The following is a 16,723-nucleotide window of genomic DNA, read 5'->3' as shown; positions in this document are numbered from 1 at the left end:
CTCCCTTTTCTTTAAACTCTCAGGTGGTGTATTATCAAAGGTAAAGTTTCCATTACACACTATAGTAAAAATGGACTTTCTAGTCAGTACCTTGCTGTGTATCTAGTTTCTTGCATGTACTGTAAAACAACTTTCTAACCGTAAATTTCCAAAGCTTTCAGATTGTCAGTGAGGGGGCAGACGTGACTCAGCTGACAGCGAGGAATCGTGGGGAGGGTCTTTCTCAAACACTTTGCTTTGCCAGACTCCTTTGAAAAGGGCTAACCGACTGAATCGAACTGCAAAGCTTTGATAAGGACAATATGCTTCAAAGTATTGTGCTTAAGCTGCTTTTAAGGGAATATTTACAGATTTAAGTTTGACAGAGCCTTGACCTACTTCTTTATATTAAATCATTAAAAAGCTAAACCTATATGGCCATAAAAACAATGTAGAATAAGTCAGAAATGTAAATATAAATGTAAGAAATCTATCATATTAGATCTATGTACTGTAGATCATCTTACATTTCACACAGTTGACTAACATGATGCAGGGCAACAACTCATATTTATAGCATATGATATACTGTAGTTAAACAATGTGACAGAAGCAACGAGTGCAGTATCACATGAATGCTGTTTTTGTCCTGAAAAGCAATGTTACTGATTTTATGCAATAGTTCTATAAATAAGAAGTTAATATTGTGTTGTATTTTAGACACAGTATAGTTATTATAATAATGCAATTATAGTTTTAGTGTAAATGCATTCATACTACCCCTGAGCTGCAATAAACGGTCTGTAAATATATCTAAATAAGTAATAAAGTAATAAATCCTAAATCATATAAAATATTTCTCTCTAAAGCTGCTTTTTGTAATATCCATTAGATTAATTAATGACCACATTGTGTAATTAATTAGATTATATTATTCATTAATTAAATGTATTTATTTATTAGATTGTCCAATATAGAAGAATAAAAGTTTAAATTAAGAATTATTGTTTTTTGTAGCCAGCATTGCAAAGGGTGTATCAATAATGCATCCAAGTCGTTGTCTGACTGTGGTTAAAAGTCCTCATATCTTGGTTATATTAGATTATCATACTCTAAAACAGATGATAGAAGGTGTGTAGAATTATTAATTCATTTAGGTCTCGTGGCCATCACTCTGCTTTTATCTCATGATGAAACCGGTTGAAACATCAATCAGTAGTAGTTTATACACCTTCCTCTTTCTCTCTCTTTGTCTGCCATTAAATCCTAAGCTGTAGTAGGCATACGGTCTCTACCATCTCTTTCTTGTTTTTTGACCTTGAGAAGTGTGTATCAGCTCTCCCTGTGGGTTTTATCCTCCTGACTTTCTATTAGCTGTTGTCAAGTCCACTACTGCCAGTATGAAACTTCAAACAAACTCTAAGTATGGGAGTGCAATATTGGCCTGCTGTGTGAGACAGAAATCAGGTCAATATTCTCATTATCACTTTCTGGAAAGTGTGGCCAGTAAGGACCCATCTATTTAAAGGTCTGCATGACCTTTTTGTTTTTGTTGCAGGGTCAAGAAGGAGGTGATGAAAAGCCCGTCTCTGATACCCTGACCCCACCACAGACACAGCCTGGTGTACGTCACAGCTTTGTACAAGAGCATTTCCAGGCACAATATAAGTAAGTGTATTTTCAACACACATTTGATCAAAATACAGTAGAACAGTAATATTGTGAAATATATACATATTAATAATTATGCATTTATTTTTTTTTTATATATATATAATATATATATATATATATATGTTGAAAACAGCTGAGCTGCTATATGTTTTTGTGGAAATTGTGATACCTTTTTTCAGGATTCCTTGATGATGCATAGAAAGTTCAATAGAACAGCATTTATTTGACATAGAAATCTTTTGTAACATTATTAATGTCTTTTCTGTCACTTTTGATCAATTTAATGCATACTTGCTGAATAAAACAATTCATTAAAAAATAAGAAAACCTTACTGACCTCAAACTTGAAAAATGTTAGTGTATAAATGTTAAATAAACAGTACAAATTATAGAAAATTATGTATACATTTGAACTTAGAACAACTAATTTACTATGACTTATATTATTATGATTAATTTACAATGAGCCAGCTTAACCTACCATGACATTTCAGACCGTATTAGTGGGATATTACCTAAAAAATCTAATACCGTATGTACTACTAGCAATTTCTTAATGGATAGTTAATGTATTTAAACTATGTTGTTTCATAAATTTATTAAAACCAATGGGTATTTTTGTTTTGGATACTGTTTTTCCACCTAGTCCATTTTATATGTTCATACACGTTACTGACTGAATGTTAGCATTGTTAGCACCTACACTTGAGGCTTTGTGACTAATTGTTTAAACACGGATTCCTAACTAGCTTAGCCAGCAAGATATATTTGGTCAAGTAGCTTCACCACTGAGACTAAGTTGACTGACAAATTTTGCCACTTAATTTTGCTGGTGAATATTATGTTTGAGCTGGTCCATTAGCTAGATTAGCTTAACCCAACTTTGACTAGCACTGAAAATCATTCTAAAGCCCGGACAGTAATTGTTTCTCAGGGGGACGTAAGTGATTTTCACCATTTACAGGGGGTAGTCAGTGATTTAATTGCTGTCCGAATCCAGGATGTTGGTGTTTTTCTCTCACCAACCCTGTAAAAATCCCCGGCCGAATTACCTACTGTTTTTTTTTGACAAACACAGAGGTCGTGTGGTAATTTAATTGCTGTCCAATCCACATCTCTGAGTTTACAAGAAGAAATCAATTCAAAATTCAGTGCTTAAACCCTTTTTGAGCACTCCCGAACACCGTAAGGTACGTTAACTGTTGTATTTCGGTGTAATTTGCATACATATTGCATACATGAATGCTGGAAAGTATTTAAAAGAACAATACTTGATAACTGCTCACAGCAACTGGGAGCAGAAAGAGAAGAAAAGCACGCAAACATTCGAAATGGGTCTTTATTTTGCCAGCAGCAGGTATGCGATACAGTTTTAAAATGTTTATTATAAACGGATATATAGGCTACATAACTATATCGCATATAACTACTGTATATACAACATGTCTTTTTAAACAGGAGATTTAAATAATCAAATAAAAAATAGGATCATGTATTATAAAATATGCTTGTAATAATAAGAATACATTTTACACAATAATAAGTATTTTTAAGTGCATTTCACACAATAATAAGAAAACATTTTGTAAATAAAATTCATTTTATTTACAGCAGACAATTATGTGACTGGTCAAGTGAGCAGTCACTCCTCCTCAGTGATAGATCGCCATCCGAATCCAATTTTATCACTGAGGTGATATGTAAATTTATTTTTACAGACGTCCACATGAGAAACAATTACCATCCGAATCGGGCTTAAGCTGGTCTTTTTATCACCAGTAGTGAATCTGGTGAGAGAATGATGACTCTACTTGCTATGACATGAGATTAATCAGTCTATGTTAACTCCTGGGATACGGCCCCCTCTTTTCACCCAGCCCAGTTTATCATCTATGTTAACGAATATTAATAAAGCCAACAGATTTGGGAGGCAGCATATGTCCAACTGCAGCAAGCTGTCTTTAGTCAGAAGATCCAAGCAAACCATCACCATCAAGCAACTCCAATCAGGCCAGATGCTTTGGTTTTCCACAAAGGATCTCCATTTGAAGTCTCTCTCAAAGAAGCAAGGTCTTTGATTTAGTGGTCCATTTAAAGTTCTAAGACAAATACCTCCAGTCGATTTCTACTTAAACCAACCTCACCTTCAGACTGAGTATATAGACAACTCAGGCTGTACTTCTTTATGTAATAACAAACTTTATCTAAAATCCAAACCTATATAGGACACCATGAACTGTAGGCTCATATATTGAAGCAGAATTTTTGACCCAACATGTTAATAAACATATAAATATAGATTTGATTTATAAATCTTTATAATTTTATCTTTATAAAAAACAAAAGGCCAAGCCACTAAAATGGCAGTTTTGCAATTATGGCAGACGCTTTTATCCAATTCGACTAACATTGCATTCAAGGTATACGGTTTATCAGTTCATGCATTCTTTTTTGGGCATCAAATCCATTACACTGGTGTTGCTAGCGCCATGCTCTACTGCTGAACTATGGGATTTTGTACTATGCAATATATTGAAGATGTACTATGCAATATATTGAGCAACAACACATTTTACTTTTAAATGCACAACGTAATGTTATTATGTTTTACTCTCAGAAAAAAAAAAGGTACAAATGCTGTCACTGGGGTGATACCTTTTCAAAAGTTACACACCTGTACCCTATTTACCCCAAACGGTGCATATAAGTACCTTAAAGGTACATCTTAGTACCTAAAGTCTATCTATTAGTACATAAAATTGTATATATTTTTACATTTGAAAAGGTACCGCGTATCTTGACTGAACTGTAGGTTCAGTCTGACTTCTTAATTTTGATAACGCACTGTATCACGTATACATCAGGCAAATTATGCCAAAAGTATTTTTCGTTTTAAAAGGTTTTACACCTAAATCAAAAGGTCAAATGTGCAAGTCACCAAATGGACTTTTCATCTTCCATTGGACACCAAACAGGTAGTCCCACCCACACCATTGCTTGAGACATTGTTACTTTGATGAAATGCTGAAATAGTACAATAAGTGAAACAGAACAGTGTAAAATTGCTTCTACATAGTAAGGTCCACTCATAAATGAAAATTGTTATCATTTACAATATTTTGAAGAACGTTGGTAACCAAACAGTTGCCGGTAGCCATTGACTTTAATGGTATTTTTTTCCTTACTATGGAAGTTAATGGTTACCGTCAACTGTTTGGTTACCATCAACTGTTTCTTCAAAATATCTTCCTTTGTGTTCAACAGAACAGACTTCACATTTTTGGGTGAACTATCCCTTTAACTGAGATAAGAGAAAGTATTTTAACATTTAAAAAAAAAACACATCACCTTTAAATTAAAAAATTCAATTTTTTACACCCTTTATATTGTAAGTGTATGAATCACATTCTAAAACCTAGACAGTTCAGATCAACCACCTCATCCTAACACGCATATTCACTTTAAATCTTCTTTCTCGCTCCAGTGAGTAAAACATTTGCAAGCAGTTTCAGCAGATGCAGTTTTGCTCACTGCTTTCACTGCAGTTCTGGACTGACATGCGTCTGAAGAGTTTATCACTCATTCTGCCTCTATAAGCTGTTACCTGTGTTCTCACTGTCATTCTGAGACATCATTACATTACTTTATCCTTCTCTTTTGGCATCCACATCTCTGTTTTTCCCACCCTCCATCTGCTACTAGCTGGTTAATTTGTTCGTTTTACATACATTGTATGATGAATCACTGACAACAGTTGAAAATTACTGTTTATCATTACCCAACTGCTGACAAAAAAGTTCTGTGCAAACACCTGGTCTGCAGTCCAGACATCAGCAAGTCTGAACACGCAACACTGACATAAAACACTGATTAAATGTGTGACGGAGGCTGAACCTCTCGTTCATGAGAACTGTAATCAGTAGTTATGAAAATTACAGCATACTAGCCATCTGCTCCTAAAGGAAGTAACTCATGTTTTTGTTGTACTTTCAATCAATATCTGGCATTTCATCATAGTGTTGCTCAACGCTCATATAAAAAAAAAAAAAAACACCTTTATGGTATTGCCGGCCTGAGACTCAAACCCACAACCTTAGGATTAGGAGTCAAACTCTCTAACCACTTGGCCACAACTTCCCCAAAATGGCTATACCACTGATTTCTTAACCACTCATTTCTAGTTGTGTCCTCTTTTGGAAGGCCAAACAAAGTATTTTCACTTTCACAACGAAACAGCGTCTACACGACAAGGCGGCAGCAACAATACTACAGCTAGAATCAAAGTCACGACTTCTTTTATTGCGTGAATATTTTGGCGGCGTTATGCAAATCTTCCCACATAGTGACATAGAGATGTGGGGGCATGTTAGAATGAGCTGTTTTGGGGGGTGTGGTTGACTCTTAACACTTATAAAGAATATCTCTTTGGATTTGAGACTTTAGTCTTTGCAACTTTACAGATCTTCTTTATGCACCAAGAGCTTGTAACACTCCAAAGAAAAAGGAAAAATTGAAATCGCATCATATGACACCTTTAAACGTGTCAAAAAAGTTTGGGAGCTGTTGGCTTGAATTCATGAATTGTGCCAATTTGTCGATCTATCAGAAGTTGACCAATCAGGAGCTGCGGAAAAGCTGAGAAGAAGAATGTTGATGGCAGCGCCATGGCGAATTTGAAAAGATAAACCCGCTGAACTTTTTTTAATTTTTTTTTATTAATGCTCAAAAACAGTATACAATCAGTAATACAACCATCAACAAATAAAAAATGATAGACAATGACAACAAAAGAAAAGAAAGAAGAAAAGAAAAGAAAAATGTTTAATACATTACAAACTGAAGAAAAAAAACAATTTGAGACTTACATGTCATTTAAGATAGGAAAAGAGTTACAAACCTTTTTTTTTTTTTTACAGCTTTTTTGTTCTTAGACAACTGGATCAATGAAAGGTATTGCTCAAATTCTTTCATGAAAACAAGATAGGTCTGGAGTAGTTCGCTGATCTTTAGTAAAATCAGCGAGCGCTGTATGATGTCATTCAGTGTGTACCGTGAGTCATCCAAGATGATATTTCACAGCAGTTATGAGAGAGAGAGAGAGAGAGAGAGAGAGCAGTTTTTTTTTTAAATGTACTAAATATTACACAGTTTATTATACTCTGCCCTTCTCTCAACTTAGTTCAATACATGTCATTACATCAGGGAACTTCATGCATTTGTTTTGGAATTTGGCAGGTCGTAAAACCGTGCCATATATCACTGCGTCCGTACGATTTTCAGATAAACTCACTCGTGATGTGTGCGTGGACATATGATCCTCCGACCGTCAGAATTTGCACTGTGTACGCCAGGCTTTATTCAGCCAACTTGCAGACTACTTGGAATCCACCAATAGAGTGCAACAGTTGGATTCAGACAGACAGACTGACAGATAGATAAAACTAAAAAAAAAAAAAAATTACTTGAAGTTAAATTGAACGAAATATGTTAAAATAATGATGCCTTGTAAGCTAGCTGAAATAAGTTTGTTTATATTATATTAATTTAATTTTTATTTATCTGAATTCTATTTGAATTCAGTTTAATAACATTTATTTTATGCCACGGTTTTAGTTTTAGTTGCTTATAATTATTAAACAGTTAGTTGAATTCCTTGATTCTGTTTTTATTTGAGCTCCATAAGATGAGGCATGTAACCCCGGAAGAATAGCATTTCATTGATTTAATTTAAAAATGTAACCGATCAATACACAAATGCGTGGTAATGCCGCATTCCAGGCAACCCGTAACCCGTGTTTTTCCAACCTTATACCCATGAAAGTGCACCGGAACGGCAGTCAAACCCGTGACTTCCCACCCATGAACTCGTACTAGATCGATGTACTCCCAGTTCCGAGCTCTGACGTCACAAAACCCATGAAAAAACAATGGCAGCCCCTACAGATAATATGCAAGTGATACATGGTGTGAAATAGACTTTAGGACAATATAACGTTGCAATAAATTTAATAATCTAGCTACAATTCCTTGCGCTCAGGCAGTTTGGCTTGACTTGCCTGGAACGCTACAAAGTCGTGAGTCGTGATTTGAAGTCGTGATTTACGAGCTCAAAAACCTCCCTGGAATGCAGCATACAGTAAGTGTTTTTTAAAAGCAATAAGGTACTCCGCTTTGCGCCATGCCAAACAATGCCTTTCAGCCATGACTTATTCACTATACAGCACAGCCTCTCGTACCTTAGTGCTTACTTAAACTGCTGTGAGCCATAAGGTTGTTAATAGATGGTATATGCTTCTGTTGAAGTCATCACCTTATTTTTTAAAAAATGTCCAGCAGCCTAATTAATGGTGAAAGAACTACATTGCTTCTGCAAAAAAATTCCCACCAATAATTGTGTAAGTAAACTGCAGCAAAAGAATACTTTACCCACCCAATCCCATGAACTCTAAAACAAACTCTCTTAAACAGACTTTTTAAATTATCTATGGGGAAAATGTATGGGAAAAAAAAACAGGCAGCTTGAAAAAAATGTGTGGACACCTTTGCACAATGTGAATGCCAGAGATTTCCGGTAATTACAAGGAAGTTCAGGCCAAACCGTCTCTCTCTGATGCTAGTTAGGTGATACATCATCCCATAGTCACTTTTATCCCGAAGCCCAGAGGTACGCCATGGGTTCTGAGAGTTTATGGAAGAAATGTCTGAAAGTGCTTCAGCTGCAGCATAGGAGGAGAGAAGCTTTAAAAGCCACAGATTCTTTGCGCTGTATACAGCGACAGGCCCTGTGTGGAATTTAAATGACTCCCACTCAATTGGCCTTCATACTAATGCAAATCATGGCGCGAATGTAATTCACATCAACGTCTTCCAAATATTTAGCTAACTCCTTCTGTTGTCAGGATGGAAGTAAATATTGAGCTATATGACGGAGACAGATTATTTCAGAAGGGTGTATTTGCTTGTTTGTTTGCACTAATAATAACTCTTAATTTTCAATACAAAAAAAATAAATAAAAATATTACAGTATGGTATGATACTGCTTACACAAAAATTTGCCACCATGTGCAGTATACAACAGAGCACACTGCACTGGGTATTGTAGCTCACAATGCAGTTGACACAAGCCAAACTTTCAGTAAACACTGTGACCAGTGAACAGGAAACAATATAAATAATTAAATAATTAGAATTATTTCTAATAATGTTTAAATCTCTTTCCTGACTCATTATTTGACTACCAAGAGTTAAAATTTTTGACACAAATTTCAGCTAAAAATACTAAATATAACACTTTATATTTCCAAAATGATACACATTTATTATTTTGGCATTTATTAAATTAAGCATGCAATGTGATGAGGTTATGTGAAAAACTTTGCAGTTGCGTAATGCAATCTAAATCACATAATGTTTAAATGAATGCATCTAAAAAGAGAATATTCAAAATTTTATAGCATTTCCTCAAAACTACTATTTACTTATTAAAAATAAAAATATGTATAAACCTGTAATTGGTTCTCTTCCAGGTCTTACTATTGGGGTCATTGACATAAGGGATAAAAAATTTAATAATGTAAAGTATATTGAAAAGTTCTTGACTAAAGAAAAAGTGTATTGCTGTACAATTATACAATTAAAATTCATCCTTTGTTTGAAAAATATCACATACTGTACATAAAGCGAAATATATGTCAGTTGTACCAAGTATTAGACTGTTTTCCACATATTTTCTTAATGATTTTTTTTTTCACAATTTCTACAAAGAATAACAGTAAACAGTAAAGGCATCTCTGTTATTGATATAGATAATGTTAACCCTATATGGTTGATTTGTTTTGTTTTTTTGTAAATTTTAAGAGGCATATCTATTAGATGATGCATGTATATATTTTGTAACTGTTTTGCCCTGTTGAATACTAAAAAAAAGTACAGGTTTTAGGGGAGGTTTACACAATATATACTGTACAGCATGCAGTAAACAGTACGCTATACTCCATTACAAATAAATATTTTATGTTCAAAGAAAAAAACATGCTTGATGTATCTGTGCAATGCAAACAATAATTTATTAATATTAATATACGTACAGTATGTATATACAGGTGCATCTCAATAAATGAGAATGTCGTGGAAAAGTTAATTTATTTCAGTAATTCAACTCAAATTGTGAAACTTGTGTATTAAATAAATTCAGTGCACACAGACTGAAGTAGTTTAAGTCTTTGGTTCTTTTATTTGTGATGATTTTGGCTCACATTTAACAAAAACCCACCAATTCGCTATCTCAACAAGTTAGAATACTTCATAAGACCAATAAAAGAAACATTTTTAGTGATTTGTTGGCCTTCTGGAAAGTATGTTAATTTACTGTACATGTACTCAATACTTGGTAGGGGCTCCTTTTGCTTTAATTACTGCCTCAATTCGGCGTGGCATGGAGGTGATCAGTTTGTGGTACTGCTGGTGGTATGGAAGCCCAGGTTTCTTTGACAGTGGCCTTCAGCTCATCTGCATTGTTTTGGTCTCTTGTTTCTCATTTTCCTCTTGACAATACCTCTTAGATTCTCTCTGGGGTTCAGGTCTGGTGAGTTTGCTGACCAGTTAAGCACACCAACACCATGGTCATTTAACCAACTTTTGGTGCTTTTGGCAGTGTGGGCAGGTGCCAAATCCTGCTGGAAAATGAAATCAGCATCTTCAAAAAGCTGGTCAGCAGAAGGAAGCATGAAGTGCTCCAAAATTCTTGGTAAACGGATGCAGTGACTTCGGTTTTTAAAAAACACAATGGACCAACACCAGCAGATGACATTGCACCCCAAATCATCACAGACTGTGGAAACTTAACACTGGACTTCAAGCAACTTAGGACCTTGGTTTCCAAATGAAATACAAAACTTGCTCTCATCTGAAAAGAGGACTTTGGACCACTGGGCAACAGTCCAGTTCTTCTTCTCCTTAGCCCAGGTAAGACGCCTCTGACGTTGTCTATGGTTCAGGAGTGGCTTAACAAGAGGAATACGACAACTGTAGCCAAATTCCTTGACACATCTGTGTGTGGTGGTTCTTGATGCCTTGACCCCAGCCTCAGTCCATTCCTTGTGAAGTTCACTCGATTTCTTGAATCGATTTTGCTTGACAATCCTCATAAGGCTGCGGTTCTCTCGGTTGATTGTGCATCTTTTTCTTCCACACTTTTTCCTTCCACTCAACATTCTGTTAACATGCTTGGATACAGCACTCTGTGAACTGCCAGCTTCTTTGGCAATGAATGTTTGTGGCTTACCCTCCTTGTGAAGGGTGTCAATGATTGTCTTCTGGACAACTGTCAGATCAGCAGTCTTCCTCGTGATTGTGTTTCCTAGTGAACCAAACTGAGAGACCATTTTGAAGGCTCAGGAAACCTTTTCAGGTGTTTTGAGTGGATTAGCTGATTGGCATGTCACCATATTCTAATTTGTTGAGATAGTGAATTGGTGGGTTTTTTGTTAAATGTGAGCCAAAAACATCACAATTAAAAGAACTAAAGACTTAAACTACTTCAGTTAAGGTGGAAAATGATGTAAGTGCCATTTGAGATTTTTTTATGTAATTTGTGTTTTTTTTTTCTATAATTTATTTATGTTCAGTTATTTCACTTTAATTGCATAGAAAATGACCTATACATTGCCATTACAGTAAGATATATATTTGTGCGCCCCCTGCTGGGTTGGTGGAGTTTTTATTGGGTTGATGTTAGTTAAGTTGATTCTCTATTATCGAGTCAAAGTGATTCAAATGTTACAAATTGTTGCCTGATAATGGAAGATGCACTTGGGAAATTCTCTTTGTTTATATGTGTTGACAGTGTCTTGAGATGAATTATCCATTTGATGACCTCTTTGTCTGGGAAGTTTATTATTATAGGCCACTTTGTATTAATAAAATATATTTGCATATTCTTCACCTGTAATGGAGCACTTAGTTATTTTGAGACATATTTTTAGACATGGTATGTTCATGTTCTGCTTAGAAGATGGGATTTGGCAACAGTTCTTATTCAGCCATATTAAAAATACAGAAAAACAATGACATTGGGTTCTGTTAATGCTTCTTGTTCTTGCGTTCTTCTACCGATGTGAACAGAACAGCGTACTGAATGACAGACGAAACATACAGCGATGACTGTTATGTGCTGAATCTTTTTAGTGAATCAAACAAACATGCTCAATTTGAAACCACATACTAGCACACTACTCGTAGTATTTCTGCCATGGAAATATATGGTAAAAGTAGTATGCTAGTATGCAGAAACAAAACAACCAGTATAATCTAACTCCCAAATGAATGCCTCTTGTGAGACATATCTTTTTAGTGAATCAAAAACATACAAAGCAAATAGTATCCAATTCCCAAGTAATTTATCCTTATGAATTGGTTCTCTTTAGTAGATTATACAGCTCAAACAATGTAGTCCAACTAATTCTTTATTCTTTTAATGAACCAAACACAATCTACAAACTATAGTTTAGGATTGTGATTATCAGATTGCTTTTATGCTCCCCCTAAAACATTCATTTAAAAAAGTCTGTGTATGCTCACCCTTTGTAAGAGTTGTTTTAAATGTGTTTATTACAAAAATGATCTCATCATCTGGCAAAGGAATAGCTTTTTGCTTTTAATTGAATAATATTGTAGATGCAATATCATCTGATACATTCTCATTTAATTCCTGTCTCAATGCATTGTTTCTTTTTTTTTTACAGCAACAACATAAGATTTGAAATTATTGTGACTGAGATCATTTGGGTTCTAATGCCTGCAATTTTACTATCAGCACAGACTTGGATCAGGTTGTTTTATTCTGTGTAAGTGGAGCGCTGCTGCTGCATTGTTTGTCTTCAGTAGTAAGACATATGTGGGCGAACTGCAGCCTGAAGAGCTCAGAGTTAAAATGCTGAAGTCTCCACATAAGAATCTGAGCCACCTCTCTTTATTTGTGTATCCACCTCACTGACCTGGCTAGTGCCATCTGGGAGAAGATGAATTGTTTAAATTAAAAAAGCATTAATATTTATGAGTGTTGTAGATACTCTAAGAAGAATAGATTTATCTGTAGATAAACTGTAAATCAAAATTTAACGTAATTATAGAAAGACAGACAGACAGATAGATGCTTCATCATCAAAGCCATACAGGTTCTGAGCAAGTCTATGTAGTGAGTTTGAAATCATTCTGTAAATGAGTGGCAATGATGATGCAAAAACTGCAATTGTGATTTTGTGAGCATCAGTTTCTGTAGCTACAACAATAATTCTTCCCAAGAGACATTGTGTGCTTCCTCTTCTCTATGACATCACTTCCTCTGAACACCCCTTGAGGCTTATTCAAGCAATACAATGGCTAATAGCTTGATTGTTTGTGTGTGTCTATTATGTTTAATCATTTGACAGCACTAAATAAGTGATTGTGTGTGTGTGTGTGTGTGTGTGTGTGTGTGTGTGTGTGTGTGTGTGTATATATATATATATATATATATATTATATATATATATATATATATATATATATATATATCAGTGGTGTGCGGTGGTGTTCTGAAATGAGGAGGCAAAGTCCTTTTAAAAACATAATAAAAATCAAATGTAAATTCCTGTCCCAGTCACATGTTCTTGGTTAAAGGGATAGTACACCCAAAAATGAAAATTTGATGTTTATCTGCTTACTCCCAGGCATCCAAGATGTAGGTGACTTTGTTTCTTTGGTAGAACAGAAAAAAGATTTTTAACTCAAATCGTTGCAGTCTGTCAGTTATATAATGGAAGTGAATGGGAATCACGGCTTTGAGAGTCAAAAAAACATACACAAACAAAACCAAATTAAACCCTGCAGCTCGTGACGATACACTGAACAGTATTTATATAATTTTTTTTTACCTCTGATTCACTGTAATGTCCGAACTGTCTTGAACGCGTTCGCGTCTTCTTCTTCAGCAGGTGCGTGAAGCGTTTTCTTCTTCTTCTTGCTTTACGGCAGATTGCAGATTTATAAGTGCATTACCGCCACCATTACTGACACTTTATCTAAAAGCTCAATTAAGAGTGTCAACGGTCCATTTGAGAGATAGGGGGTGGTTTGATTACTCACTAAAATCTCCCACAGATCATGTTTTCAGGCCATTTTAAGTCTCGTTTTGATTTAACAAAGTGATTATATAAGTGTGTAAGTTGTTTACTTAATGTTTTCTCATTAATGCCATATTGTTCATTCAGATTGATTCACGAACGCAGAACGCACACAAACACAAGAGGTGGGATTTATCACATGAACCTATCACAGCCTAACATTACCAGTCAGATCCAATCATATCGCAATGGAGGCATTGTCTCCTCTTACATGATTTTCCCCCATTCATCTCAATTACCCCCCACTAAACTCACCGCACACTTTAGGGGGTCTGTTAAAACTCAATGGGCACTTTTTGAATGTTATATTTTGTAATATTGACATTGTTTTTTTATTTAGGAGACACTCCCTCGCTTGCCTACTCGGAGGAAACGCCCGTGATAAATATATATATATATATATTTATGTGTGTGTCTACTACTCTTTTGTTGCTGTTTAACCATCTTTTTTCATGTCCTTTTTTTCCAGGTCATCTCTGACATGCCCACATTGTCTTAAGCAGAGCAACACGTTTGATCCTTTTCTGTGCATTTCCCTCCCCATACCTTTAAGACAGACGAAGTGAGTACAATTGTACCAAACTAAAGCCTTTTGAAGTCATTGATTCATGCAAAAGCATAATTGTTTTCCTTGTTGTGATTGTATTCTAACAGTTTTGCCTCTCTGTACTCAAAAACAATGAAGCATTCAAACCAACAGCAGCAGATGGGTTGCCAGGGAAATCTTTTTTTTTTTTTTTGGAGGAAAGGACCACCCTCATGTTCACAAATGCAAAACTACTGTCCCAGACGCTATAATGTCAGAAAAAAATATTTCTGAATGTATATGTTTATATGACCAGCTTTGCAATGATATATGGTAATGCCGGTTATACTGGTCAGGAGGGATGGTACCGTTATGAAATTTTCTACCTGCCTAAAGAAAGTTTGAAACTTGACAAAAACAGTTCTTATGTCAATATCCTAATGAGTACATTAGCCTTAAATAAAGGGCACCTAAAGTGCATCTTATATGGTAATATAGACCTACACATTTACCCAAAATCTGAAGAGTTAACCAAGACTTATGCGCTACATTCCAAGTCTTCTAAAGCCATATAATAACTTTGTGTGAGGAACAGACTGAAACTAAAGTCTTCTTCGCTGAAAATGAGCTTCAGCTTGGACATTCTACTATATATTTCTCTTTTTGTGTTCCAAGAAATAAAGGCAGTCATACAGGTTTCATGATGATACAGTCTTCATTTTTGGTTGAACTATTCCTTTAGGGCAGAACATACAACCAGTTAAAAGGAAAGTAACCTATTTGAGGTGTGGCACTTTTTACATGCCTTATTTCTTCCAGCAAATCCTTTAGTATTTACCCCAACACCACCCTTATTCACAGTAGTTTATGTCTGAGGGCGTTTTCAGGCTTTAGGCATATATCAGCAGGGTTATAATAGTGGAGGAAGATTAGATGACAGTATAAATAATGGTACAGTAGTAGATGATGTCAGTTCGGAGAAGATGACATCACTTTAGGAAGAACTATACAGAGTTCAAAAGTTTGGGGTCAGTAAATTTTTATTCAGCAAAAAGGCATTGATAAATCAAAAGTAACAGAGAAGACATTTATATTGTTACAAAAAATTTCTGTTTCAAATAAATGCTGTTCTTTTGAGTCAAGAAAAAAGGATCATAGTTTCCACAAAAATATATTACAGTTTTCAACATTCATAATAAGAAAAGTTTTTTGAGCAGCAAATCAGCATATTAAATCTTACAGACCCCAAACTTTTGAACGTTAGTGTATATTGCACGGTCAAAATACACAGCTGCTTTTGAATGGATACCAACAGGGGTTAAATGTGTAACTTAATGACAAGTCAGATTCATTCTTTAGCCACACCAACCTGCTGAAGCCACACCCACCCACTAGCTTTTGTAGCCCTTTACAGAGATTGTTTGAGATTTCTAGATGCCCTTTATTGCTGTCAGTAATATTTTAAATTTAAAAGCTCCTTCTAGATCATAAAGGATGCATTTTCTTCTCTCTCTGCAGACCAGTGTGTGTGACTTTGGTGTTTAGCAGTAAAGGACAGCGGTATCTGAGAGTGGGGCTCACTGTGCCTCTCTTTGGCTCTTTGGCATGTCTGCGCCGGATGGTGGCAGATGAGGGCAAGATCTCTCCTGATCAGGTGACAGGTGCACACAGCATCACACAGACAGACCTCCTGCCTGCACACAATATATCACCTGACCAAACCACCTTCCCTCCTGCATTGCTACAGTGATTGTGTCAAATGGTAATACTGTCGGATTTGCATGGTACTCAGAATAATACCATGATACTAGTTTGTAATTTAGATGCAATTATATGCCTTATCAGAGGATTATTTTATTGTTAGTTTTTATTTAATGTCTAAAATTTAACAGAAATTATCGGTATTATTAACTGTAAATTATTTGATACATCAAATGTGAGATGTGTTTTAAAAATAAATATTTAGTTTTATCTTTATCTTTAATGATAATAATAACTGCAATAATTTCAATAATTTTTAATGATCTGTTCTTCTAGGTTATATTGACAGAGATCTACACAACAGGTTTCCAGCGCTCGTTCTTTGATGACGATGACTTGACCAGCATTGCAGAAAGTGACATCATCTATGCCTTCCAAGCTCCACCCCTTTACATTAGGGGTGGATCTGCACGAATCTCAGGTAGCCAACTGTAGAGCATGTTTTTGAGGATTATAGGCACCTTTTAAGGGTTTTTTTTTTTTTTTTTTTAATCACCAACATCTAAATATAACAGTTGTGTTTCTGACTGAAATTGGGGATATAGATTTAGAATGGATTAAATTACAGTATAAGTTCCTCAGTGATTTTGTTCTTGGTCCAGTATGCCCTGATGGTCACCAT

General features: G+C 35.3%; 1 protein-coding gene across 1 annotated transcript in view; it reads left to right on the top strand.

Moving 5' to 3' along the window:
- Positions 1-16,723, top strand: part of LOC109065293 (ubiquitin carboxyl-terminal hydrolase 43-like) — a 79,629-nt gene that overhangs the window by 23,628 nt on the left and 39,278 nt on the right. Inside the window, exons 3-6 of the mRNA XM_042729352.1 lie at positions 1,538-1,647; positions 14,284-14,376; positions 15,859-15,994; positions 16,378-16,522. Coding sequence (XP_042585286.1) covers positions 1,538-1,647; positions 14,284-14,376; positions 15,859-15,994; positions 16,378-16,522 — 484 coding nt within the window. The remainder of the gene's footprint in view (positions 1-1,537; positions 1,648-14,283; positions 14,377-15,858; positions 15,995-16,377; positions 16,523-16,723) is intronic.

The sequence above is a fragment of the Cyprinus carpio genome, chromosome A3 (genome assembly GCF_018340385.1).
Source record: "Cyprinus carpio isolate SPL01 chromosome A3, ASM1834038v1, whole genome shotgun sequence".
NCBI classification, from domain to species: domain Eukaryota; kingdom Metazoa; phylum Chordata; class Actinopteri; order Cypriniformes; family Cyprinidae; genus Cyprinus; species Cyprinus carpio.
This window is presented reverse-complemented; position numbering and strand designations above follow the sequence as displayed.